A 23915-nucleotide genomic window follows, 5' to 3' on the forward strand; every position below is an offset into this window, starting at 1 on the left:
TAACCTATGAGGTTATCTTGACTCTAGGGAAGACTGATTCTTCCTCTCCCAGGAGTCATTAATTTCCTGTATCTCTTATTCTAGGGGTGGGGCCTTGTGACTTTTTTTTTTCCAGCCACATTGACATGTCATTTCCAGGTCAGTTTAGACAGACATTTGAGCTTGTGGCTGCAGCTTCTAAGTCATAGCTAGAAGACACAATCTCCCAGCAAACTCCTTGGTCTTCAGGCTCTTGTAGTTTTTCCACGCCTTCTTTTGCCATGTTCTCGGAGCCTTAGGTGTAGTTGTGCTTTGGATGTACTAGTTGAGACCAGGCACCCCATGGCCAATTATTTTCTGAATTTTGACTACTTGTAGATTTCTGTAATGGTCTGTTTGCTAAAAAAAAAGAAGCTTCTTCGATGAGGAATGTGGTGGTAAAAAAAAAAAAGGAATGACCCCATAGCCTCATATATTTGAGTCGTTAGGGAGTGGCAACACTTGACAGGGATTAGTGTAAAGAAATTTTAATCCAGCAACATGGCTGCTCTGGTAAAGGATCACGTCCAAAGATCTAGGTCTGTGTGACCTGGCTGGAATACAGACATGCCTTTTGTACGCACCTTTAATCCCAAACAGTGATGTCTAATTGAAGGGCAGCCAAAGTGATGAATCAGAGAAAGATTTGACAGAATAGGTCAGAGATAGGATAAGCCCAACTCTCATGAGAACAGACAAGAAAGAGAAGCTACTTAAGAATAACACAGAGAAGCCAGATACATGGATGTACTCCTGTGATCCCAGCACTCAGGAGGCAAAGGCAGGCAGGCAGATCTCTGTGAGTTCGAGGCCAGCCTGGTCTACAAAGTGAGTTGAGGACAGCCAAGGCTACACAGAGAAACCCTGTCTCGAAAAGCTGAAGAAGAAGGAGAAGGAGGAGGAGGAAGAGAAGAAGAAGGAGAAAGAGGAAGAGAAGAAGAAGGAGAAGGAGGAGGAGAAGGAGGAGAAGGAGGAGGAGAAAAAGAAGAAGAAGAAGAAGAAGAAGAAGAAGAAGAAGAAGAAGAAGAAGAAGAAGAAGAAGAAGAAGAAGAAGAAGAAGAGCACAGAGAGAATAGAGGAAATAGAGTATAGTGCAGAAACACAGTCAAGTTCGTGCTATTAGTACAGTACAGTTTGGTGCAGTTAAGAGACAGTTTTTCCAAACAGAGCAATTCAGTGAGAAGCTGAGAGAAGACAATTTGAATCAGTCTATTTGGAGAGGAGTTTTGAGCCAGAGCAACTGAGTTGAAGCAGCCAGGCAGAGTTCAGAAAGAACTGGAAAGAGTAAGCATTTTCAACTGGAAGGTTGAAAGCATTCTAGGCCTAGATTAGCAGATGGAGGCTGGAAGCTGAAGCCTTCAAGGTCTGGGCTTGCAGAAGATTAGAACTGTACAGAGGCTAGAAGCTTCCAGGCCTAGGCCTAGGGATATTGAGACAGAAACACTCTGGGCTCAGCCAAAGCCATGCATTAGTAAAGTTGGGTACGGCTCTCATCATATCCCATCATCTGAGGAAATAACATTGACAGATTAGGAGGCATGGCCTTGTTGGAGGAGGTGTTTCAGAAGCCAAAGCCAGATCCAGAGTCTCTGTGTCTGTCTGTCTGTCTGTCTGTCTGTCTGTCTGTCTGTCTCGCTCTCTCTCTCTCTCTCGCTCTCTCTCCTGCCTGCTGATCTATTGATCTGGAAGCAGAACTCTCAGCTACCTTACTAACACCATGTCTGCCTGCCTGCATGTGGCTTTGCTTCTTGTCATGACAATAATGGACTAGACCTCTGAATATAAGCCGCCAGCCCCGGCCGTGGTCATGACAATCTCTTCACAGCAATGGGACACTAAGTAAAACAAGGCTGAGAGCTACACTTATCTGTGGGGATCAGGGACGGTATTTCGGATGTTGGCTTGAGAAAGTGGCAGTAGCAGGTTCTCCCCTCTAGCCCATGGCTTAGCTAACCATGGTATAATGCCCTCCTGCTGATGGGGCCTAAAGTCCAATTAGATAGCTGTTTTCATGAACCTCAACTACAAAAGATACCTGTCCTCTATGTACTGAAATGGCTGCTCTCAGTAGCCAGCTTGTTCTGTGGATCCTGACTCCACCTCCTGGCGCTTGGAATTACAGAGAGTTGCTAAGCCTAGCCAACACTGACTTCAGGGAGTTCAGAAGATCTGAATTTGAATCCTTGATGTGCAAGCATTTTAACCACTAAGCCACATCTCTCCCTGGCCTCCCCAAGTCATTTGTTGTAGTTGTTGTTGCTTTTGTTTGTTTGTTTTTGAGACAGGGTTTCTCTGTGTAACAGCTCTGGCTGGTCGTCGACTCCCTTTGTAGATTAGGTTGACCTCGAACTCATAAAGATCCATCTGTCTCTGCCTCCCAAGGGCTGGGATTAAATGCATGCGCCACCACACCTGGCTCCCGAAACTCCAAGTTTGCGCTCTCTCTTTTTGAAAGAGATTGCCCTGCACAGTTCAGCACATTATAAAGTAAGGCTTTCAGCAGACAGGAGGTGCCCACCGCACTCTTGCTAGACACTCACTTGGCCTCCCCGGATTGTGCGTGTGTGTACACATGTGTGCATGCGTAGTCTCCGGGGCATTCATTGCTGCCCAGAGGCGCTCCTTTGTCTGGCCGCCACCCTGTAAAAGGTCCTGTGAGCTCTCCCACCTCCCACCCTTTCCAGTGCAGTTTCCTGTCTAAAGCGACCTGCCTGGGGCTGTCACCATGACCTTTTCCAGTTGATATTTCACATGGAGGGGATGCAGGTGTGATCTCTAGCCTAGGGTGTCCATGTGTGAGCTTTGAGTGAGTACTGCCAGAGGCTCTCCCATGAGAAACGTGATGCTGCTGCTTCTACAGTCTCATCTGCCTGCAACGGCTTTTGCTCTGGATGTTTATAAAGTAAGCTCTCTGCATCTAAAGCAGAATAAGATCAGTACTCACCCGCCAATGTCTACATATGTCTGGAAACTTGGCTTATGGGGCTGAAGGAGGCCCCCAGTGTGGCTTGACAGAAGGAAGTGGGTTCGGGGCTAGCAAGGTAGGGGTCTCTGTAGCAACAAGACTTGGAGCCCTGTGGTCACTTCTAGGCAGCAGGAGCCATTGAAGGTTCTGGAGTGAGTGACCAAGGATGCATGTGTGTGGTGGGACCACAGAAGTGTTAGTCCTGGCCTAGGATGGCTGAGAGAGTAGGACTAAGCCTGGAGGAGCCAGGGTCACTGCAGAGTTTCTCTAACGCTCTATGTTATCAGAAGGGATGTGTGGAGAATGATGCGCTGTCAAGCTGACACTGCAGAGGGGGCCGGCAGAGGCCAGGAAGGGGAAATTGAGACAAGCCACAAACTACAGTGCAATTGGGCGCAATGTGAGTGTCAGAGAGAGTTGGGACATGTCCTTGAACCAGGACTGTGGGTGATACCACCCAATGACCTGTCTGCTCTGTGCTGCTTGATGTAAGGGGTGTTTCCACCCAGGGCTGAATCTGGCCTTGGGAACCCCTAAGCTCTACCCTACATGGACCTCAGGCCAATTCTCCTGGTACCTGGAGCCTCTAACTCCTCTGGTGATAGCAAAGGTGCTTGGAGTGTCTACACTTCCCTGTGTAAAACTAGGAGAGACTTCCAATAGCATTAATCAAGCTGAGCCCCTCATGTCCTCATTAGGCCCAAGTAGAAGCCACCTGGGAGGATGCACTGACTTGGACAGAGGACAGAGTCCATCTTCCTTGTGTTTGACCCCAGGCATCTTGGAGGACCACCCCTTGCTGGGCTCCCCTGGTATATCTCAACCACTGCCTGACAGCTCCTCTCAGCCCATTGTCACAGGCGACTCTTTGATGACTGCGAGCTCTCTGCATCTACTGGGAGGCCACGCCCCTGGAATAGCCCTGCTCACTGCCCTGGCTTTGCTGATTGTGTTGGTCTGCACGGAAAAGGTCTGTCCTGCTAGCTCATCTGCAGGGTGTAAAGGGGGAACTATACCTGTGTGCTTGCTGATGTGAACAAAAGCAAACAGAGTGGTATGCTCCAATGGCTGCCGGGGGACTGCCTCCCCAAGGGCCCGCATCATTCAGCTCGAAGCTTGATCTGGTGGCTTCTTGGACAAGAGCCAGATAACAGAACCATAAAGGGAAGGTCACAAACTTCTGTCCCTGACTCCATCTGCCCCCCCCCCCCAGGTCACACAGAACCAACTGACTTCAGTATCCAAAGGCTTCATGGGGGCCAGGAGAAAGGTTAGTTACACAGCAGGGATCACACGAAGTACAGATGAAGCCTCTTTCATCTCTGGAAAACAGAGCACCCAGATATTAGGTTTAGGATAAAGGTTTAAAGGGACACAGATAGGGGTTCAAAAGAACAGGTAACAGTCAACAGAACAGTTATTAATGCCTGGACAGACAGACAGACAGAGAGGCATGTGCATCAGAGCCAGCATCAGAAGCAGACAGCATGGTGAGTCTCTGAAGAGAGAAATTGGCCTGTAAGTGAGAATCTCGTGTGATGGTTTCTGAGGATGGGGCAGGTTCTCAGCAAGAACCTGCAGAGACTCTCAGATTTACAGGCAGGAGGAGGCAGGAAGGGTTGGGGGCAGGACTTGTGGCCACCAACGTTACAGTTAATGGAGACTCACTTTTGATGTGAGAGACCTTGGCCTTGAGATGTGAGAGACCATGCCAGAGTGGTGGCTGCTACAGGTATTATGGCCTCAGTAGGGGCTGGATTCTAACATCACTTTCTTACATGTGAGTAGGGCGAGGCAGAGAGCTGCAGGTCTAGAATCCAGGGGAGTCGGGGAGAGAAGCTTACAGTCTGTCTACACCTGTCACTTTCATCAGGGATGTGATATTTGATCACACCGAGCGACTGTGGAAACCAGCAGTAGGGTCTTAGGGTTGGCCTGCCCACTGTGAAGGGGGAAGGGATACAGATGTATACCCGGGGCATACCCCTGCTCCCTTGTAGGGGTCTGTTGTTTTTAAAACAGTAAAATGCCAATTGCTCGATTTTATTTTATTTTATTTTATTTACCAACAAAGACTCAGGAGCCAGATGCTGCAGTGAAAACTTGCTAGCTCAGAGAGGCAGAGAAAGCACCCAGCTGACCTTCCGACTCAGCTGAGGTTCCAGAAGGATAAAGCTGCTTCTACTCAGCTCACATCCCGGAAGGAAAAAGTCAAAAAGCCCCTTCTCTTCCACGCTGTCTTAAATACCCTTCAATACAATGCCCATCCTTTCTGTTTACTTTCTGTCAGCTGGTTTCTTGCTATGTCTCTTGACCTAGGGTTAACTTTATTTAATCCTGTGTACAGAAAGCTCTTAGACTAAAGGTGTGTACTAGGGCTAAGCCACACCATAATCAGCTGTTTACAATTGACAGAAAGTTCTTGGATTAAAGGTGTGTGTTAGGGATGAGCCACACCAAACAAGAAACAGGTTTTTAAGGCTCACATTCTCAAGGTTCACAATGGGATCAAATATCCCCACAACAGCGGTCATCCTGGAATCAAGTTGGCAGGCAGAATATAGGCACCTTGTTCCTAGGTGTGAATATGTGTGTTCCAAGGGGAGACCCTGCTGTAGCCTATAATTTCTCCTTGTCCTTGCTGAAAGGTTAACTCAGCAGAGGGAACCCAGCCACACCCCCTTTCCTGCCAAGCCCTCCTACTGGATCCCAAGTCTTGCATCACAGCTCGGTACCCAGAAGCCACTGGGACCACGGAGAACTGGTGACCATCACATGTTGACCCCATGATGCACGCCTGCTTTAGCTGCCTGACAGATGAGATGCTCTTCCCTCCCAGAGGCCCTTCTTAGTTCTTCTGGATCTTAGGGATGCTAAGGCACCAGGCTTGGCTGTCACCTGCTGTAATAGGCTTAGAAACATCTGTGGGACTTGGTGTTCTTGTGGCCCCTAGCTTTGAGCTGCTGGTCCTCCCCTGGAAACCTCTGTGGCTGGGTGAGACTTGGGGGTCTGCCAAGGAACTGGAACCCTCTTCCAAAAGCCAAACTGTTACCCACTCTCCCCATCCTGTCATCCAGCTCTGATGACTACCAACTACTCCTCAGAGAGCAGTCAGTTGCCTTGGGCCCCCAAAGCCATGCTGGGTGAGGACAGGGGAGCATCATCAGGTTGGGCTTCAGCCAACTCTGTAAGGACCAGGGGATTCATTTCCCAAAGATGGTACCTGTGCGGAGGAGGAGCCCCATCCATGAACTGCACAGCTCCCCTAGATGCCAGGGCCACAAAGGCTGTCCTTAGTAGCTTTTCACAGGGCTACTCCAGAGAGGCATTCTGAGAAAGGGAGGTAAAGAAGGAAGGAGAGAAGACATGCTTTGAATGAATGGATGGATGGATGGATGACGTCATCCATGGCCCCCAGTGGAATCTTAGCCATCTTCTGTTTTTTAGGTCTGCATCTCCAGGTAAGGCACAGAGCCTGCAGTTGTCCAGACACTGTGAAGTAGGGAAAGAGACGATTTTAAAAGGTTCTGAAGAGCACAGGCCAGCTCCAGAGTCAGGTGCCCTCATCCCAATTCCAAAGTAATCGCCTGGCAAACAAGCCCTGTCTAAATATCACAGTGTATGGGTCAGACACACGGCAGCCTGGAAATGTCAGCGGTGGGGGCCTCCTCAGAGCCCCAGGATTATCCCAGGCACCTGAGCCGTGTGTGCTTGCCTTCAGCCTGGCCCTAGCCCTGCATTTGGGCTGGACCAGGAGCCTGGAGAGGCCCAGGTCTGTGCCCACAGTCAGATCATGGGGTTGGGCCTCCTGTGGGAAGGATGCAGGTTGTGGGTCAGACTGAGCCAGGAGTGACTGTAGCTTGTGGAGTGACACACTTCCAAATCCTTACTAGGAACCCAGAGTCAGGGCAGCTCCAAGCAGAGAGCCTGGCTGTCCCAGGTCCTCACTGTGTGATCACTCACATTTGTGTCCTGCTTTTTCTATCTCCTCACTTGCACAAAAACCAACCACTTGTGCAAATCGTCATGAGAGACTGCTGGGTGAGAACCATGCTTACCATTTGGATAGGTGATGGCGACAAAGTGGCTATAGCAGCAGCTGCCATGGTTGTTAGGTACAGAGTGCCCCCACCAATGGCAGTGCTGGTGACATTGCCCTAAACAGAAGGACTTTGCAAGGTAGAAGTATTATTATTGGGTAAATTAGAGTCCTAGAGGTGGCAGTTTCGTTCACCAGGAGCCTTCCTTAAACCAGGAGGAACCGCCCTTAATCTGCCCCAAAGATCAACTGTATATTCTGTAAGGGCATCTAGTTCCAGGTCAAACCAAACAGCCTATACCAGTTCAAAGACCCCACACTCCTGACTGTCATAAAATCTGCTTGCTTTCCCACCCCCTCCATCCCAAGATAGCCTTGGCAGTTTGATCCCCCAATAAACCTTTCTTTCCACTCATGGAGTGGTCTAGTGTGTGGTTACACTGTGCCCTCACTCACAGTGGTGAGAACATTTGGGGCTGGGTTTGGCTTTACCACTGGTGGTCCTCTCTCTGCATTGTCCTAATTGTTTCTTCGCTTTTTTTGTTTTGTTTTGTTTTGTTTTGTTTTAATCAACCTGACACAAACTAGATTCTTCTTGGAAGAGGGAACCTCAGTTGATGAAATGCCATCTCCAAGGCTATGGTGATGGCTCAACAGTTAAGAGCCCTGGCCACTTTTCTAGAAAACCTGGGTTTGACTCCCAGTACCTACCTGGTGGCTCCCCACCAGTTCCAATGGATTCAGCTCCCTCTTCTAGCCTCCAAGGACACCAGACATATATGGCGGCAAAACATAAAATTAAAAAAAAACCAAAAACCAAAAACAAAAAACAAAAACAAAACAAACCTCTTACCAGAAAAGGCCTCCATCAGATTGGCCTGTAAGCAAGTCTGTGAGCATTATCCTGATTAATGAGTGATGTGGGAGCACCCGCCCCTTTGTGGGTGGCACCATCCATTGGCAGTTGGTGCTGGGTGTATAAAAAGGCAAGCTGGATGAGCCATGGAGAACAGGCACTGTGCAACAACAGTGGGCTCTGCTTCAGGTCCTGCTTCCGGGATCCTGCCCCGACTTTCCCCAATGATGGACTATGATCAGGACGTATAAGTCAAATAAACCCTTTCCTCTCCAAGTTGCTTTTGGTTATGGTGCTTATGACAGCAGTAGAAAGCAAGCTAGGACACTGCTTTTCTTTTTCTTTTGTATGTGCGCGTGGTCATGTGTGTTTGTGTGTGAATAGTATGGAAGCCAGAGGTCAGCCTAGAGTATTGGTTCTTTGATGCTTTGGGAGAATTTTCTCCCTGGGGACAGGGAGGAGCATGGAAGGGCAGGGACTGGACCACATCGCACCCTGCAAACTGTAGCCCTTCCCTAAGACACCGAGGCCAAGTGCAATTAGGGCAGACTCATGCAGCTTGTGTGGAGGAGGCACTGAATGCTCAGGTAAGGGACCCAATGACTCTACTTACCTCCTCCTTCCGTGCTTGGTAGTCCACACTCAGCAAGCCCCGCGGTGGCAATCTTTTGCAAGCTTAGCTCAGGTGAGCCCACCTAGATGGTGGTGTTTGGCTTTGGAGGATAGTGCGGTGTAACAGGTGAGTCCACCTTATTCTTTATGACAGTGTCTCTCACTGGCCTGGAGCTTGCCAAGCAGGCTCCATTTTTTTTGACTGAGTCCTAGGGATCCTCCTGTCTCTGCCTCCTCAGTGCTGGGATTACAAACATGTGCCACCGCACCTTGGTTTTCTCACGTCACCTAGGGATCATACTAGGTCTGCATGCGTGTGTCACAAGCACTTTGGGGGTTGAGTTCCCGCTGTAGCACTACCTCAGTGTCTTCTCTTTGAGGGTCCACTTTAGTTCTGGCCTCCACCCTGGCTTCTCGGGGATACAGATGGGAAATGGGACTATACTGAGGGCAGGGACAGGCTAAGTCCTCCTGAGGGTCACATTGTGGTCACTGGGGCCTTGACTTCAAGCAGGAGTGGGAATCCCTGCTGTGGAATTCCAGAGTGGTGATAAAGGGTCATCTTGAGATACAGCTTTCTAAAGGGGACACAGCCCCCAGGGTGGCAGGTGTCAGAGAGAAGGCCCGGCCGGGTTCAGGGGTAGAACATGGGCAGAGATCTTCCAGTCCCAGGAGGCTGGCTACCCCAGGGTTGCTGGTGTTAGAGACTGTGTAGATAGACAGTCTGGTACCAACTTCTATTGTAGTCATGGTGCCATTGCTGTGAAGAGACACCATGATCAAGGCAACTTTATTTATTTATTTATTTTTTTCGAGACAAGGTTTCTCTGTGTAGCCTTGGCTGTCCTGGTCCTGGGCTCACTTTGTAGACCAGGCTGGCCTCAAACTCACAGCGATCTGTCTGCCTCTGCCTCCCGAGTGCTGGGATTAAAGGCATATGCCACCACACTCCACTTCAAGGCAACTCTTACAAAAGCAAACATTTAACTGGGGGCTTGCTTACAATATCAGAGGCTTAGTCCATTATCATCATGGTGGGGAGCATGGCAACATGCAGACAGATGCTGGAACAGTAGTCAACAGCTACCTCCTGACCCGTAGACAGAAAGCAAGGCAGATAAAGAAAGACTGGGGCTACCTAGGGCTTTTGAAACCTCAAAGCCCACTCTCAAAGACACACCTACTCCAACAAAGCCACACCCAAGGCTACTACCTTCTCCAAAGCCACACCCACGCCAACATGACCACGCCCACTCCAAGGCCACACCCACCCAACGAGGCCACACCCACTCCAACAAGGCCACAGTTCCTAATGCTTCTCAAATAGCGCAACTCCCTAGTGACTAAGCATTTGAATACATACATAAGCCACACTAGGTAACTATGCTGCTGCAAAGCCATGGGACAGGAGCCCTCTCTACCTGAAGGAGCCTACTCTAATGACAGAGAGATGTTAGGGTTACCTCTGCTGGGTTCCCCTGACTCCAAACTCATTCAAGTCTCTGCTCTCACCCCAACCCAGCTGTCCCTGGGCCTCCACTGTCAGTACCCCTCCTCCCCTAACCCCCCCCACACACACACACAAGAGGAAGCTACACCTTCTCCCTTGGACATATCTGTAGTCCAGAGGCCCAGTGCTTCAGTGTCTGCTGCTGTTCTCATTTCCTGTCCCTTCCCATAGGCATCCCCATGGAGGCAGGGACCTAGCAAGTTTCTCTAATGTGGCTTGGCACATGTGAGCCAACTGAGACTGTAAGACCGTCCCTGCTACATGCTTTGGCCACTATAACTCTGCTAACATCGCTCAGGGCCATGGCGTGGGGAATAAGAGCCACTCGTAGATGAGAAGGGAGAAATACCTAGCTCCCAGCCGCCACAAACCACTAGAAAGAGATCACTTCCATTCAGAGGGAGAACCACCGCCCCTCCCTGCCACAGGGCGGGAGGGTGACAATCTCCCACAGGCTCCAGTGCTTCTGTGGGGCTGGGGTGGGCAGGCAGCTGGCTTGCAATTAGACGTGATTGCTGTCACAGCACCACCACGGTCTTTGGGAGTGACTAATGGGAACTGAATGTCACTCTTATTGCTTTTACAGGCTAATTTGTCAGACTGTCAAGCGCTCTGGGAGGTGGTACGTGACTCACTGGTGCAGAGGTTGGGGGTGGGTCAAGGGACTTGGAGAGGTACAGAGGGGGACCAGGAGTACCTGGCAGGACCAGGGGTCTGAGCCATGACATTTTCTGAAGGTCTGAGGAACATGGGAGCTGAGGTCACACCACCTGTCACAAATCGATGGCTGGTGGGTCCCTCCAGGTCCTACGGTATACACAGAGGCTTACATGAAGACTGGGGGATGTAGAACACATACAGGCCTGCCTGTGTGTGCATATGGACACATTGACACGCACACAAGGTATATACATGGGCATGCACACCCACATTCACATGCGGTATATTGCGTGCAGACCAAAGGCAATGAGCTATACAGATCATGGGTCCCTGGCTTGGACACACATGCAGCCACCAGTGACTTTGGCATCTGACACCTCCCTATCAAAGAGCCTCAGGATTGGTGTGTAGGTTTCCAGGTGACATAGGACAGCTGTGAGCCTCTGCTAATGTGAGGGTAGCATTGGGCTTCTCAGAGAAGGCCTGGGTCTGATGGTGACTTCCTGTTGCCTAGGACTACCAGGTGGACACTTGGCCCTGTAACTGGTCCTCTCTGTTCATCCCTCTCCATCCCTGCCTTACTTGCACGTTGGCTATTGGTCCTCTCACCTGGAAGAACCACCTTGATCTAGGCCCCTTGGCCTTTGAGAAGGCTACAGACATGCTACTCAAAGCCGTCTCCCAAGGGAAGCTCACAGCAAGGCCTCCATTGCACAGCAGATGCAGGGCTCTTTAGAAGGACCAGAGATCCTGAGAGCTACTGTAAGCCACTCCCAGGAATTCACTGTGAAGATAGGGAAACTGAGTCCCAAGATATGAGGGGCTGAGCTGAGCTGGGGCCCTCTAAAATACAGACAGTGGCTCTCCAGGAAGAAAAAATAGTGTCAGTCTTCCTAGCAAAGATGGAAGTGGTTTAGAGAAACCAGGGAGGTGGGCTGCCTGAAGGATGCTCTGGACCCGAAGGCCTGGTGTGGATGGGACCAGGGTGAGGCGCACAGACAGGTGGGGGCTCCTTGGGGAGAGGCTTCCGGCCCCCGAGTCAGAGCTGAGACGCGGAGGCTGTTCCAACAGCTCTTGCCTCTGGTCAGACTTCCAACTGCCCAATTATCGCTAAGTGCCTCCTATCGACCGCAGCCGGGGCTGTCCAGTGCATATTCTGTGCCTACAGCCCCGAGGCTGCTGCTCCATCCGATGGCCTTGTTAGGGCTAATTGCTGTGGCATTTGGGTCTGATGAGGGCAAGAATGGCCGGATCCTGCCAGATGTCAGGGAGCTTCATTCTCTTTCCAGTCGGGTAGGTGAGTGGTCCCAGGACACCTCCTCAGACCTCCACAAGTGGCCCTGTAATCATGAGACCACAAAGCCCAGGCTGAGTACCAGGTCCCTGCTTCACAGCTCATGACAATCTCCCGGGGGGTAGGAAAGTGCACCCTTACTTTCCCTCCTGTCAGGGGCTCACTCTGAGCAGCACCCAGGCTGCCCATCATGATGATGCCCCGAGCAACAGGTATCCCAGAGAGGGTCCCACTACCTTTCATGTCAGTTGGTGACTCCATGGACCTGTATCTCTGTGAGCAGGAACACCAGCCCCAGGGCCCATCTAGTGACAGGCTTCCTGAGACCCCGGCACCCTGGGTTTCTGTAGAGAACAATTTGGGTGGGCTTGTCAAAGCGGGTGGGGTATGTGTTTGTATGTGTGCCTGTGTGTATAGCATGAGTGTGGATACATGAACATAATGTTATATATGTTTGCCTTTGTGTGCCTGTTTATATGTGTGCCTGTCTCTCTGCACAGGTGTGTGTCTGTGTACATGTGTGTTTGTTTGTGCATGTGGCTACCCTCTTGTGTGTGCGTGTGTATATGTGCCTGTCTCTCTACATTGTGCACTTATGTGTCTATGTGTCTTTGTGTATAAGCACTGTGAATACCTATATGTCTACCTATATGTCTGTGTGTGCATACATGTTTATGTTCATGGATGTGTGCCTATGTGTCTCTATCTGTATACCTGTGTGTATGTATATATAAGGTGTGTATAGATAAGGCAGCAGCCTCCACGCCGGGGTGGGATCCAGCTGCACCGATGCCAGGGAGTGGGTGCGCTGTCATTATGGACAATTACGCTTCGTGCTGAAAGAGGCTGTGCAAAGAGAAAGGCCCTATGTGTTGCCGGGCTCCGCAGGCCTAATCGCTGTGGTGACAGAGGTGGGTAATTATTCAGGATGAATGTGAACGGCACAAGCGTTGCAGGGGTACAGAGGGCTCAGAGAGAAGGGAGGGCCAGCTACGCCCCCAACACCTGTCGGAGCCCAGAGCAGGCAAGGACCCACTGTACACGCCTAGCACTTCAGCCAGTCTCCTTTCTTTACTGCTAAGGGCTGCTTTCCAGCTACTCCTTGGCTCTGTGGGCTCAGCTCTCAGCCTGTGTCCAGGGGGCCCTCAAAGCCTCACCTCAACCAACTAGAAGCCTCTCCCCAGCCCTGCCCTGCCCTCACATGGCTGCCTCCTCAAAGTGAGGGTTGGCAGCTGTAGCTGAGGAGTCTGAGCGTCACCCCTGAAGTCTTGGAAGCTAGGGCTTTGGGCTTGAGACTGGCTGTGTGACCCAGAAAGGTTGTGCGCTTCTGGGTCTCAGGTCTCTCTTCTGTAGGATGCGTTTGTCTGAAAGTGGACAGGCAGGTACTCCTCGGCAGGCCCCAGGGTGAGTCATCACAATAGAGGGTCCCATCTTGACATGTGGCTAAACAGAGTCGGCTTGGTTTTTTGGTGAGCTTTGAGAGGAGGTGGGACTCCCTACCATGGAGCGGGGCAGAGGCCTGGAAGCCTGACCAAAGACAGATTTAAGGGCCTCCTTCCCATCAAACTGAGTGGGACAGGGCTTACGTGTCTAAGGGTCCTCGTGCCCATAGATGCCCTAGACCTGGGAACAGTCTGGCCAACCGGCACTTTGTGTCCCTGGGTTTGTAGAGATCCCACAGATAGTGCACAGCACCCTGGGTGTGCTACTGGCTGGCCACGAACAGAGGTTAGAGTCTGGAGCAGCAGTTACTTCCCAAGAGAGTCCAAAGACATCGTGTTGCCAGGTTCAGGCCAGGTGCTCCTTGGGTGAACCCAGTCACAGACAAGGGTCTGGGCCGCACATGCTCCTCCTCCTCCACCTAGCTTCTGTGCACGCACCTCCAGCCAAGACAAGAAAACGAATTAAAAAGCAATATTTGTGTCAGTGTGAGACATTTGCTGAAAGGTTAAATCCACATCCGTGGTGCTGCGCAGCAGCCCCTTATGCAGAATGTGTTGGATACAGCCCCCTCCTACCCTGTGCCACCTGAGCAAACGCCAAGCTAGGTCGGATAGAACCAGCCTGGGCTTGCCTCACCCAGGAATCCCCAGTACCAAAGGAGGGCCCTGGGGCAGGGGGTGGCACGCAGACCTGGGGACTGGGTGCAGAGGCCCTTTGGCTTTGGGCAACAGCTCCCGGTCATCAGAATGGGAGACTGAGGTGCAGCCAGCTCTGTCTTCATGGTGGGAGTGTCTTCACATGGCCCTTGAGAGCACTTGAAGAGGAGTCCTGAGGCACCAGACAGGGCACGAAGGGACAGGAGTGGGCTAAGCCAGCGGAGTGGCTGAGCTGGGAAGAGTTCAGAGAGGGCCATGGAACATGGTGTGTGTGTGGGGGGGCAGTTCATGGTGAGGGAGTAGGCAGTGAGTAGTAAATAGCCGCTGTGTTGGGGTTTATGGGGTCCATGGGAGCTTGCTCGAGAGGGTAGGTGAGAGATGGGGTGTCAATCTGGGTGTCACAGAGCCCCATACTCTCCTGGAACAGGAACTGTGGGGGTCAGAAGACCAGCAGGGGAGGTTAGGGAGAATCCCTTTTGCCCTGACTCAGCATTTATCCTGCTTTCAGAGGGCAGTGGGGGCCAGTGAGGGTTGTAGAGCAAGGCAGTGATATGGCAGGCTGTTTGGGGGTTGGAGGTTGGGGGCTGGGCGGAGGAACTCCCAGTTCCTACTGTGAAAGAGAGGGCTGGTCCTGGTGAGTGCAGCAGGCAGTTCATGAATGTCTGAGAGCTGTTTAGGAGGAAGAGTGGGACCTGCAGTGATCAGCCAGTGTGTATGTGTGTGTGTGTGTGTGTGTGTGTGTGTGTGTGTGTGTGTGTGTGGTGTGTGTGTGGTGTGTGTGTGTATGGTGTGTGTGTGGTGTGTGTGTGGTGTGTGGCGTGGTGTGTGTGTTGTGTGTGTGTGTGTGTGTGGTATCTGGGGAGCTAAGTGAGGTCTGGGGAGTCCAGGGTCTCTGGCTCTTGCTCATATCCAGTGGTCTGGGTCCTCGGAGCCCCAGGGTAGCTATTTTCAGAGTGAGCTCTGTCCTTTTGGCACTTCTGCTTACCCCAGCTTGCAGAAGGATCAGGAAGGTACTCATCTTCAGCTCCCTTAGTGAGAGGACACGTTGTCCAGAAGGGAGCCATTACAAGAAGGAAGAAAACCACCCAGGGAGGTGGGATACTCCCAGAACAACTCATCTGCCATTGAGAAAGGCTGCTAGCCCAGAACAGGGTTACTAAAGAAGAGGTCTGCTCCCACAGGTGGGTGAGGACACAGGGCCCTGGGGAGATGGCAGGCTCTAGGGCTGGCACCTTCTCCTGGGCTGTGTGTTTAAAGAGACGATAATCAGAGGGTAGAAACACTGCAAAAGGGGGCCCCGTCTTGGAAACGCTGTAGAGGGATAGGCTTCTGTGTCTCACAGGACCTGGCTGGGGATCCAGCCCCAGTGCCAGCACATACAACACTAGGGGCAGTGAATAGATGGTACACTTAGTTACATGGGCTGGGGGAACATTGTCCCATGGCCTGGAGGGCACTTGAAGATACAAAAAAAAAAAAAAAAAAAAAAAAAAGGAAAAAGCCAGTGAGGGGCTTCGGTATTTCCTTGCCTCCAGGGGCTATAGTTTTCCTAACATGAGCCCTTGAAAATCCAGCATTGGCCCCTCCCGTGTGCCTGGGTTCAGTTCGAGGGCTCTAGTTGTCTCCCGTCCCACAGAACCCCAGCCAGCCCTTGTCCTCATGCCCGTGCCTCGGGCTGAGGGTGATTCAGAAGCAGGTGCCTGTGACAGTGGATGCAATTAGATCTAATGGGACGGAGGAGGCCTTTCTCCTCGCCCTCGCTCGGTGCCCACCCCCGCCTCCCTCAGGCGCAGCAGGCGTGGAGAAGATGCGCAGGAGGTAGGAGGTGGGGGGCCCAGAGGGGCTTTGACGTCAGCCTGGCCTTTAAGAGGCTGCCTGCCTGGCAGGGGCTGTGGAGACAGAGCGCGGGACCACCAGGCTGCACCATGCCCACCCCCAGCGCTTCCTCACCACAGCCCAAGGGCTTCAGAAGAGCCGTCTCAGAGCAGGATGCCAAGCAGGCTGAGGCCGTCATGGTGAGAAGGGCGCGCTGTGACCCAGGGGTATCTGGAGCAGTTTCTGCACCTGTAGCCGGGTGGATACCCCAGGTTGAGAGCCTACCCAGTGGCTGGCACCCAGGGTTGAAGTGGGTCTTTGTCCCATCCTAGCCCAGGGTTAGTTTGGGTCCTAGCCCTGCCTGTGCTGTGTCCTGCTGGACTCCCAGAGAATTAGCAAGTGTGTGACACCCTGTGCCAGCCTTTCTGGGGCTTTTATGGGTCCTATTTTATGAAGTAGGGGGGAATCTCCCCTGGGTAGTGTTGAGAAAAAGCCCCACGATCTAAGGCCCCCCAGTAGATCTCCACTTGTCTGCTCTTTTTGAGTTCTCTAGGCTTGCCCGTGTGGGTGTGGGGTTCTGTAATGTACACTTGTCGGGAGACCTGGTTAGCAAAGGGATGGTCTGCCTGCTGCTGTCCTGTGCAAACAGGGCTCAGGCCCAGGGTCTACTGTGCCAGAAGAGGTCCCTGACTCTAGGGCAATTCCTGTACCTCCTTTCACCCTTCCCACTTTCCACTGCCTTGTTTCTGGGGTACCGGTGAGCAGGGCTTAGGGAGCCCCAGGCATCAAGGGGAGGTGCTGCCAAGACAACAGTCTTTTTTTTTTTTTTTTTGGTCAGGCTGGACAAGGGGGCGCCTCAGCTCATGGGAAGGGCTTTCAGATTATCCTTGGGACCCCATTTAACCACTGCCCTGGGCTGACAGAGGCCTTAATGAGACCAGCGTGACCTTTAGAAATTTAATTTCCAGGCACTTCTCAAGAGACGACTGTGGGGTCAAAAGTGCCCCATTCACACTTCTCCCCTCAGCCTCCCCGGGAACCACCCAGGCAGCCTGTAGCTCTGGCTGCATTCACAGTGTTCTGCTGGAAGGCTGGAGGGGGCTCCAGAGAGGGTCTTTCTTTCCCAATGACTATGACAGCCCCAAAGCCTAGGGTGGTTTATTCTTTCAATGGAAGGACCCAGAACCTTTTGGGACCTCAGCTCCCAGCCTCAGAGTTCAGGCCTTCCTCACTCAGGCTCGGGTAGTTCTGGATGTTGGGAGGTTGGGCACAAGTGGTTCGTGGCCGTGGCAGATACACAGCCAGCAGAGGCCATACAGAGATAGCCCGTAGTCAGACAGCTGAGGATAGGGTAGTCAGGAGGAGGGGGTGACAGAGGATGGCAGAAAAGGGACAGGGTGGGTGGAGGCACTTTGATGGGGCCTATGTCCAGGTAAGAGGACAGCATGGATAGGGCACCTGGCTAAGAGCCACTTAGTCCAGTAATGGGGTGGACAAAGGGTTCAGCCCCATGTCTCTCTGAGGGAATCAGGAGGGGAAGTGTGCTTGTTTCGGCTTTGTACAGTGCTCTCTAGCGGAATGGACCACCCAAGCTGTCCACTGCCAGTAATACCTGAGGTTTTGTGCTCTGTCTCCTCCAGGCTCTGGATGCTGCCCATAGAAACCAGGAAAACAGTTTTCTCTCACTAATCCAGTTAGGTCTAGGCCCGGGAGGCAGGTGACAGGGCATTTCTACCTTGGAGTACAGTGGCCAGGAGCCCTTGCCCTTTATTTCTGCCATGGCATCCAGGCCTAACTGCCCATCGTGCCCTGTCAGACCATTGACTAGTGTGCTCTGTCCTCCACTCCTGCGTGCCACCCAGTGGTTAGGCCAGGGTGGAGGCAGCAGTGTGGAGACACAGGTATATCTCTGACTCTCAGTCCCCAAGGTTCATTGGGCGGCGGCAGAGTCTCATCGAGGATGCCCGCAAGGAGCGGGAGGCAGCGGCGGCAGCGGCAGCGGCGGCAGCGGCGGCAGCGGCAGTAGCCTCCTCAGAACCTGGGAACCCGCTGGAGGCTGTGGTGTTTGAGGAGAGGGATGGGAAGGCTGTCCTCAATCTGCTCTTCTCCCTGAGGGGTACAAAAACCTCCTCACTGTCCCGAGCTGTTAAAGTGTTTGAGGTGAGGTCTGTGGGTTGCCAGGGCAAGCACACATAAGAGATGGCTGTGTCCTGCTCCAGGGCAGAAATATGGCTTCTCAGGCCAACAGGGGCTAGATCTCAGGACCATCCTTCATGTCCTCCATTTAACCTCAGCTCCCTGATGTCCACTGGCGCGCGCGCGCGCGCGCGCGCGCACACACACACACACACACACACACACACACACACACACACACGGATATATATCCTTATTTGCCTGCCCAAGGGCCTATGAAGCAGCCGATTGAATTATTGTTTTGGCTAATGACCTGCCCCCCAGAAAAATCCTCAAATGACATTAAAGGCAGAAAAAGAGCTCTTGTGAGCTCCTAGTGTTGACTGCAAGACCTAAATGCTTTGTTGCTGGGCAACAGAAGGTGGAAGTGGAGTTGACCTTTGCCTACCAGTCCTGGGTACCCTAAATGCCTCCATCAGGGCACAAGCCTTTACCCTTGATATGGTGGAGTGAGCGGGGTGGGGTGGGGGTGGGGCAGACCCTCAAGTGTGGCCGCTAAGCCACATTAGGCCATTTATGGGTGGCGCCTTCCACCAGCAGGGGAATCAGGCTCTCTGGTATGCCCTCCAGACAGGCAGGACTGTCCACAAAGGAGACCAAAGGCACAGCTGTGACAGTTCCTGGATGGATGCGTGAGACCAAACCCAGTTAATTGGTGGCACCTTTCAAAATTAATAGCCTGGGACAAACAAAACAAAACAAAACTAAACTAAAAAAACAAACTGACCAGGCCGGCCTCCCTGATCTGCCTCTTTCCCGTTTTTTCTGTCTCTCCTTTGCTCCCTACCTGTCTCCTTCTCTCTCTCTCTCTCTCTCTCTCTCTCTCTCTCTCTCTCTCTCTCTCTCTCTCTCTCTCCCTGTTTTTTCTCCCAAAGACATTTGAAGCCAAAATCCACCACTTAGAGACCCGGCCTGCCCAGAGGTCGCTGGCAGGAAGCCCCCACCTGGAGTATTTTGTGCGCTTCGAGGTGCCCAGTGGAGACCTGGCTGCGCTCCTCAGCTCTGTGCGCCGGGTGTCTGATGATGTCCGCAGTGCCAAAGAGGACAAGGGTGAGGGTGGATTTCTGTCCCCCCTGCCCCGAGTGCAACCAAATAATCGTAGGGGCTGTGTGTGTGTGTGTGTGGTGGTGGGGGGGGACAGAGCATCCTTCCGAGGGAGACCCCGCAGTGTCCACAGAGTTGGTCTCACTCTATGCTGCCTTCACCCTTCTGGTTCTTTCCACACACCCCAGAAACCTCTGCCCTCTAGGAGGTCCCTAGGGGAGGCTAGGCCCAGGGTGGCCCAGCCTTACCGTGGGTCCATTCTCACTGGGCCCTTTTGCCTCTGTTGCTTGTGAAGTTCCTTGGTTCCCAAGGAAAGTGTCAGAACTGGACAAGTGTCACCACCTGGTCACCAAGTTTGACCCTGACCTGGACCTCGATCATCCGGTGAGCCTGCTGTTCTGACTGTGTCCCATGGCTGAGGCCTGTGGGGGCGGGTAGAGTGAGGGAGGTCTGTGGAGCAGGGACAGTTCAGCTTCCTCCTGATATGTGTCCCTCGGCCATCAGGGCTTCTCTGACCAGGTGTACCGCCAGCGCCGGAAGCTGATCGCAGAGATTGCCTTCCAGTACAAACAGTAAGGAGCCTTTGGGTGGGACAGAGTCCTCAGCCTGTACAGAGGGGAGGAGAGGAGGGAGGAGGTGACTGCTTAGCTGGTCCACAGTTTCGTATGCCAGCTTGTCTGTCTCTGCTATGGCTCTCTGTGCTGGTCACTGGCAAGGAGACTGGGGCACAGAGAGGCTAAGCAGCTGGTTGGGGTCAGTGTACCCCTCCCCTGCCCAGTTCAAAGGCCTCTGAGAAGTGCCTCACCCCATCTTTCCTATTCTCTGAGATGGAGGGGTGGGGTGCCCTATTGACCACTAATCCCTTCCACAGGGGTGAACCAATTCCCCATGTGGAATACACTGCAGAGGAAATTGCTACTTGGTAAGGCCCGGCTGACAGCTGGTTGGAGCAGGACGGGGCTGGGCATGAGAAAGGCCAATGGGACAGCTCCTAGAATCCTTGTCTGTGAGGGCTACCTCTGGGAACTTTGGTACAACAGGAGAGACTAAAGCCAGTTAGAGGAGGGTCTTCTAGTGGCCCAGGATACCAGGTCATCCAGTGATGTGCCCCTTCCCCACCTCTGGGTTCCCTCCAACCACAGAAATGCCCTATCCATTGATGGAGGCTCACAATTCAGGAGGATGATAAAACATCATCCATGGTGTGTGTGTGTGTGTGTGTGCATGTGCATGTGCATGGGTGTGTGTGTGTGCAGGTAGGGAGATCCCCAAAAGCTGGCAATTCTCTGAGCTCCCTGTGGCCTGCAGGAAGGAGGTCTATGCCACGCTGAAGGGCCTCTATGCTACCCACGCCTGCCGGGAGCACTTGGAAGCTTTCCAGCTTCTGGAGCGGTACTGCGGCTACCGAGAGGACAGCATCCCACAGCTGGAGGACGTGTCTCGTTTCTTGAAGGGTGCGGATGCAGAGGAAATAGGGCAGGGAGGGGTATCCCCCTCTGCCTACCCTGATGTGTGGCTCCTTGCAGAGCGGACTGGCTTCCAGCTGCGACCTGTGGCCGGCCTACTGTCTGCCCGTGATTTTCTGGCCAGCTTGGCCTTCCGTGTGTTTCAATGCACCCAGTACATCCGCCATGCCTCCTCACCTATGCACTCACCTGAGCCGTGAGTATGCCACCTGGGGCAGGGGACCCGGAACTCGTGTACAGTGATGACAGAGGTGTGCAGGGGACAGATAGCCTTCCCATTCCACCTCCCTTCTGTTATGGCCTCACAGGGACTGCTGCCATGAGCTGTTGGGACACGTACCCATGTTGGCTGACCGCACCTTTGCCCAGTTCTCCCAGGTGTGTGTCTAGGGCCTCAGGGAGTCGGGGGTGGGGAGCAGGGGGTGGTGGGCGTTGGTTGAGCCAGAGACTCACAAGTTTCACTTGGTAGGACTTTCCTCTGGGCTAGACAGTGTGCCCATATGGGCTCATGAGACTTCCAGGTAATAAAACGGTTAAGTAGAAATAGTATACACCAAAGGGAAGGGATTGGCTGGGAATGCAAGTCCCCGGGGAGAGGGATTTCATGGTTTTTGCTGCCACCTGCTGGTAGTTTTGGGTACTGCATGTCTTGCACACTTTGAGGTCTAGAGGGTCCATGAAGTGTAGGCCGCAGGGACCCCTGGAGAGAGATAGCTGGTACTCAGTGCCCTTTCCTCAAGCACAACGCCAGAGCAGAGTATGTTCATACTTCAGCCTCCTTCTCTACCCACAGGACATTGGACTTGCATCTCTGGGTGCCTCAGATGAAGAAATTGAGAAACTCTCCACGGTTGGTTTTCAGGGCCCAAGGGGCCTTCAGACCACTTTTTTTTTTTTTTTTCTGTCTCCAAGACCAGCCTTGCCTGTTTTGGGTGATGACCTGTTACACACAAAGCGGGTGTGCTGGGTAGAAGATTTTTTTTTCTTTTAGGTGATTCTGATGACTATTTGACAGGTGTACTGGTTCACTGTGGAGTTTGGGCTGTGCAAACAGAACGGGGAGCTGAAGGCTTATGGTGCAGGGCTGCTGTCCTCCTATGGAGAACTGCTGGTGAGATCATCCTGATCCCAGCCCCCCCAGGAAAGGAGATCAGGGCTGGGAGGTCATGGTGTGGAGGCCCCTGCTCCCATCAGAAGGGTCCTTGGCCCTGCTCTGAGAGTCAGGCTAGAGAGTGTGTGTCTCTGTCCACACCCCACTATACACTGGCCCAGAGCTCTTGAGGGAGAAGAGAAGGCCACACCCCTAGCACTCAGTTGCCTTGAGCCCTTCCTGGGCTGTGATGTCTGTGGCCTCTCTCTAGCACTCCCTGTCAGAGGAGCCCGAGGTCCGGGCCTTTGACCCAGATGCAGCAGCTGTGCAGCCCTACCAAGATCAGACCTACCAGCCAGTATACTTCGTGTCCGAGAGCTTCACTGACGCCAAGGATAAGCTAAGGTGGGTGAGGCCTTCGGGAGTGAGCCCATCCTGCCTCTTCCCTGTGCGAGCCAAGCCTCGTCTCCACCTAAGAGCCCATCGTGGATCTTCAGCAACACCCCCTTTGTAACTAGAGCACATTCCCCAAGAAGGAGCCTCAAGAGTCTGAGGAAAGGGGACCAGCAGCACAGGTCCCCAATGCAAGGTCAAAGTCAGGTCCAGGCCAGCCTTGTGGCCTTGGCAGAGCCCGAGTCTCTTATTCTCTCAGCACGGGCCCCAGTGGGATGGGGACGTATGAAGGGGAACAAGAGGCACGAGATGCCATGGGGGCCAAGGTGATAGAGGGAGTGGGCAGTCCCAAGGTGGGGGACACAGTTACACAGGAGTCTGGCAAGCAGGGAAGAGACTGGTGGGATGGTGCTTATGATTTCTCCAGGCCTGTTGTGCTGAGCCTGGCACGTCCACACCAGTACCGGCTGAGGGACTGTCTAGGGTGCCTTGTCAAGGAAGGCTTCCGGAAGGAAGAGGTCCAGCTGAGAAATGGAGTGCTTGCAGAGGCTTGCCTGCAAGATGTGCTGGGGCCTTTCCTCCGAGGAGGCTTTAGTCTCCCGGGTGTCTAGAATGGGCTTTGAGGGGCGGGGTTGGAAACTCAGAAAAGCCATTTTCTCATGCTCCTGGACGTTCCGGATCCTATCCTGAGCCAGCTGACTCGAGCCTGCTTTCTCATCCCCCCGACATCCAGTCTTGTGTGATTGAAGGACTCATACTGGCTTTCCCTCTCAGGAACTATGCCTCTCGTATCCAGCGTCCATTCTCCGTGAAGTTTGACCCGTACACACTGGCTGTTGACGTACTGGACAGTCCTCGCACCATCCGTCGCTCCTTGGAGGAGGTCCAGGATGAGCTGCACACCCTGGCCCATGCACTAAGCGCCATTAGCTAAATGCATAGGGTACCAGCCACAGGGGCCAGGGGCCCTCCCCTAAAGTCTCCAGCTCCTTCTCCAAGCTTCCCTGGACCAGAGGCTTTCCCATGTGTGTGGCTGGGCCGTGGGCACGCCTAGAATCTTCTTGTGCCCTTTGCTTGCCTCCCCATGATCAACCTCCTGCTTCTCCACCCTGTGTCTTATTGCTGCATGCGTTCCAGGGTGGCCCTGCTTTGCCCTCTGCCCTTCGTGCTGTGTCCTGCCCTGCTCATTATCTCAATAAAGGAAGGAAAGGTCCCCAGAAGTGCTCCTGGCTTCAAGTGGAGGTCTAGAAGCTTTCTTCTCCCTGACCTCTCCATTCCAGTCCAGCCTCCTGAACACTCCAGACTGGACAGAAGGTTCTGGTGTCATCCCCCTGCCAATTCTGAACTCTCAAACAGTACTGGGGCAGTGGGGGTGGGGTGGGGGTGGGGTGGGCAAGGCCAAAGATGAGCTGTCCCAGAAGCATGGGGTAACAACACAAAGGTGGAGACCAGGGCAGGGGGTGACAGTTGTAGCTACGCTAGCTGGAGTATGGCCTCTGACAAGGCTTGAAGACCAAGCTGTCTCCCTGTGCTGAGGAGTCTCAGGGGACCAAGGAAGTAGGCAGAAGGCAGAAGGAGGCAGGCAAGCCACAGCAATGGTGTCTCATCTGCATCATGCCTAATGAGTCCCAGGGGAAAGCTTATGTCCCAGTGCAACTCTGTGAAGTGTCTTATGTGCTGGGAATCACAGAGGAGGATCTTTGACTTAAGTGAGTCCCCGGGAAGGCCTTAGGTTCCAAAGAGACCCTGGGAAGGTCTTAGGCCCCAGTAAAAGCCCTGGGGAAGGTCTTAGGCCCCATTGAACCTGGAGAAAACCTTAATTTGCTAGAGTAGGGAGTGCATTAGGCTTCAGTGAAAT

General features: G+C 52.9%; 1 protein-coding gene across 2 annotated transcripts in view; it reads left to right on the forward strand.

Annotated features, from left to right (window-relative positions):
- TH (tyrosine hydroxylase) overlaps positions 1-23336 on the forward strand; it is an 89266-nt gene extending 65930 nt beyond the window's left edge. Inside the window, exons 1-13 of one of the 2 annotated variants that reach the window (XM_084757165.1) lie at positions 15883-16068; positions 17789-18028; positions 18940-19114; positions 19404-19492; positions 19613-19680; positions 19980-20030; positions 20417-20562; positions 20635-20770; positions 20883-20952; positions 21368-21424; positions 21590-21685; positions 21936-22069; positions 22832-23336. In XM_084757165.1, coding sequence (XP_084613291.1) covers positions 15979-16068; positions 17789-18028; positions 18940-19114; positions 19404-19492; positions 19613-19680; positions 19980-20030; positions 20417-20562; positions 20635-20770; positions 20883-20952; positions 21368-21424; positions 21590-21685; positions 21936-22069; positions 22832-22991 — 1512 coding nt within the window. In that variant the 5' untranslated portion in view covers positions 15883-15978 and the 3' untranslated portion in view covers positions 22992-23336. Of the gene's footprint in view, positions 1-15882; positions 16069-17788; positions 18029-18939; positions 19115-19403; positions 19493-19612; positions 19681-19979; positions 20031-20416; positions 20563-20634; positions 20771-20882; positions 20953-21367; positions 21425-21589; positions 21686-21935; positions 22070-22831 lie in introns of those variants that run through there. The other variant, XM_084757166.1, reaches the window with a different exon arrangement.
- The last annotated feature ends 579 nt before the right edge of the window (positions 23337-23915 follow it).

Source organism: Acomys minous (assembly GCF_964271855.1).
Source record: "Acomys minous genome assembly, chromosome: 2".
Taxonomy (NCBI): Eukaryota; Metazoa; Chordata; class Mammalia; order Rodentia; family Muridae; genus Acomys; species Acomys minous.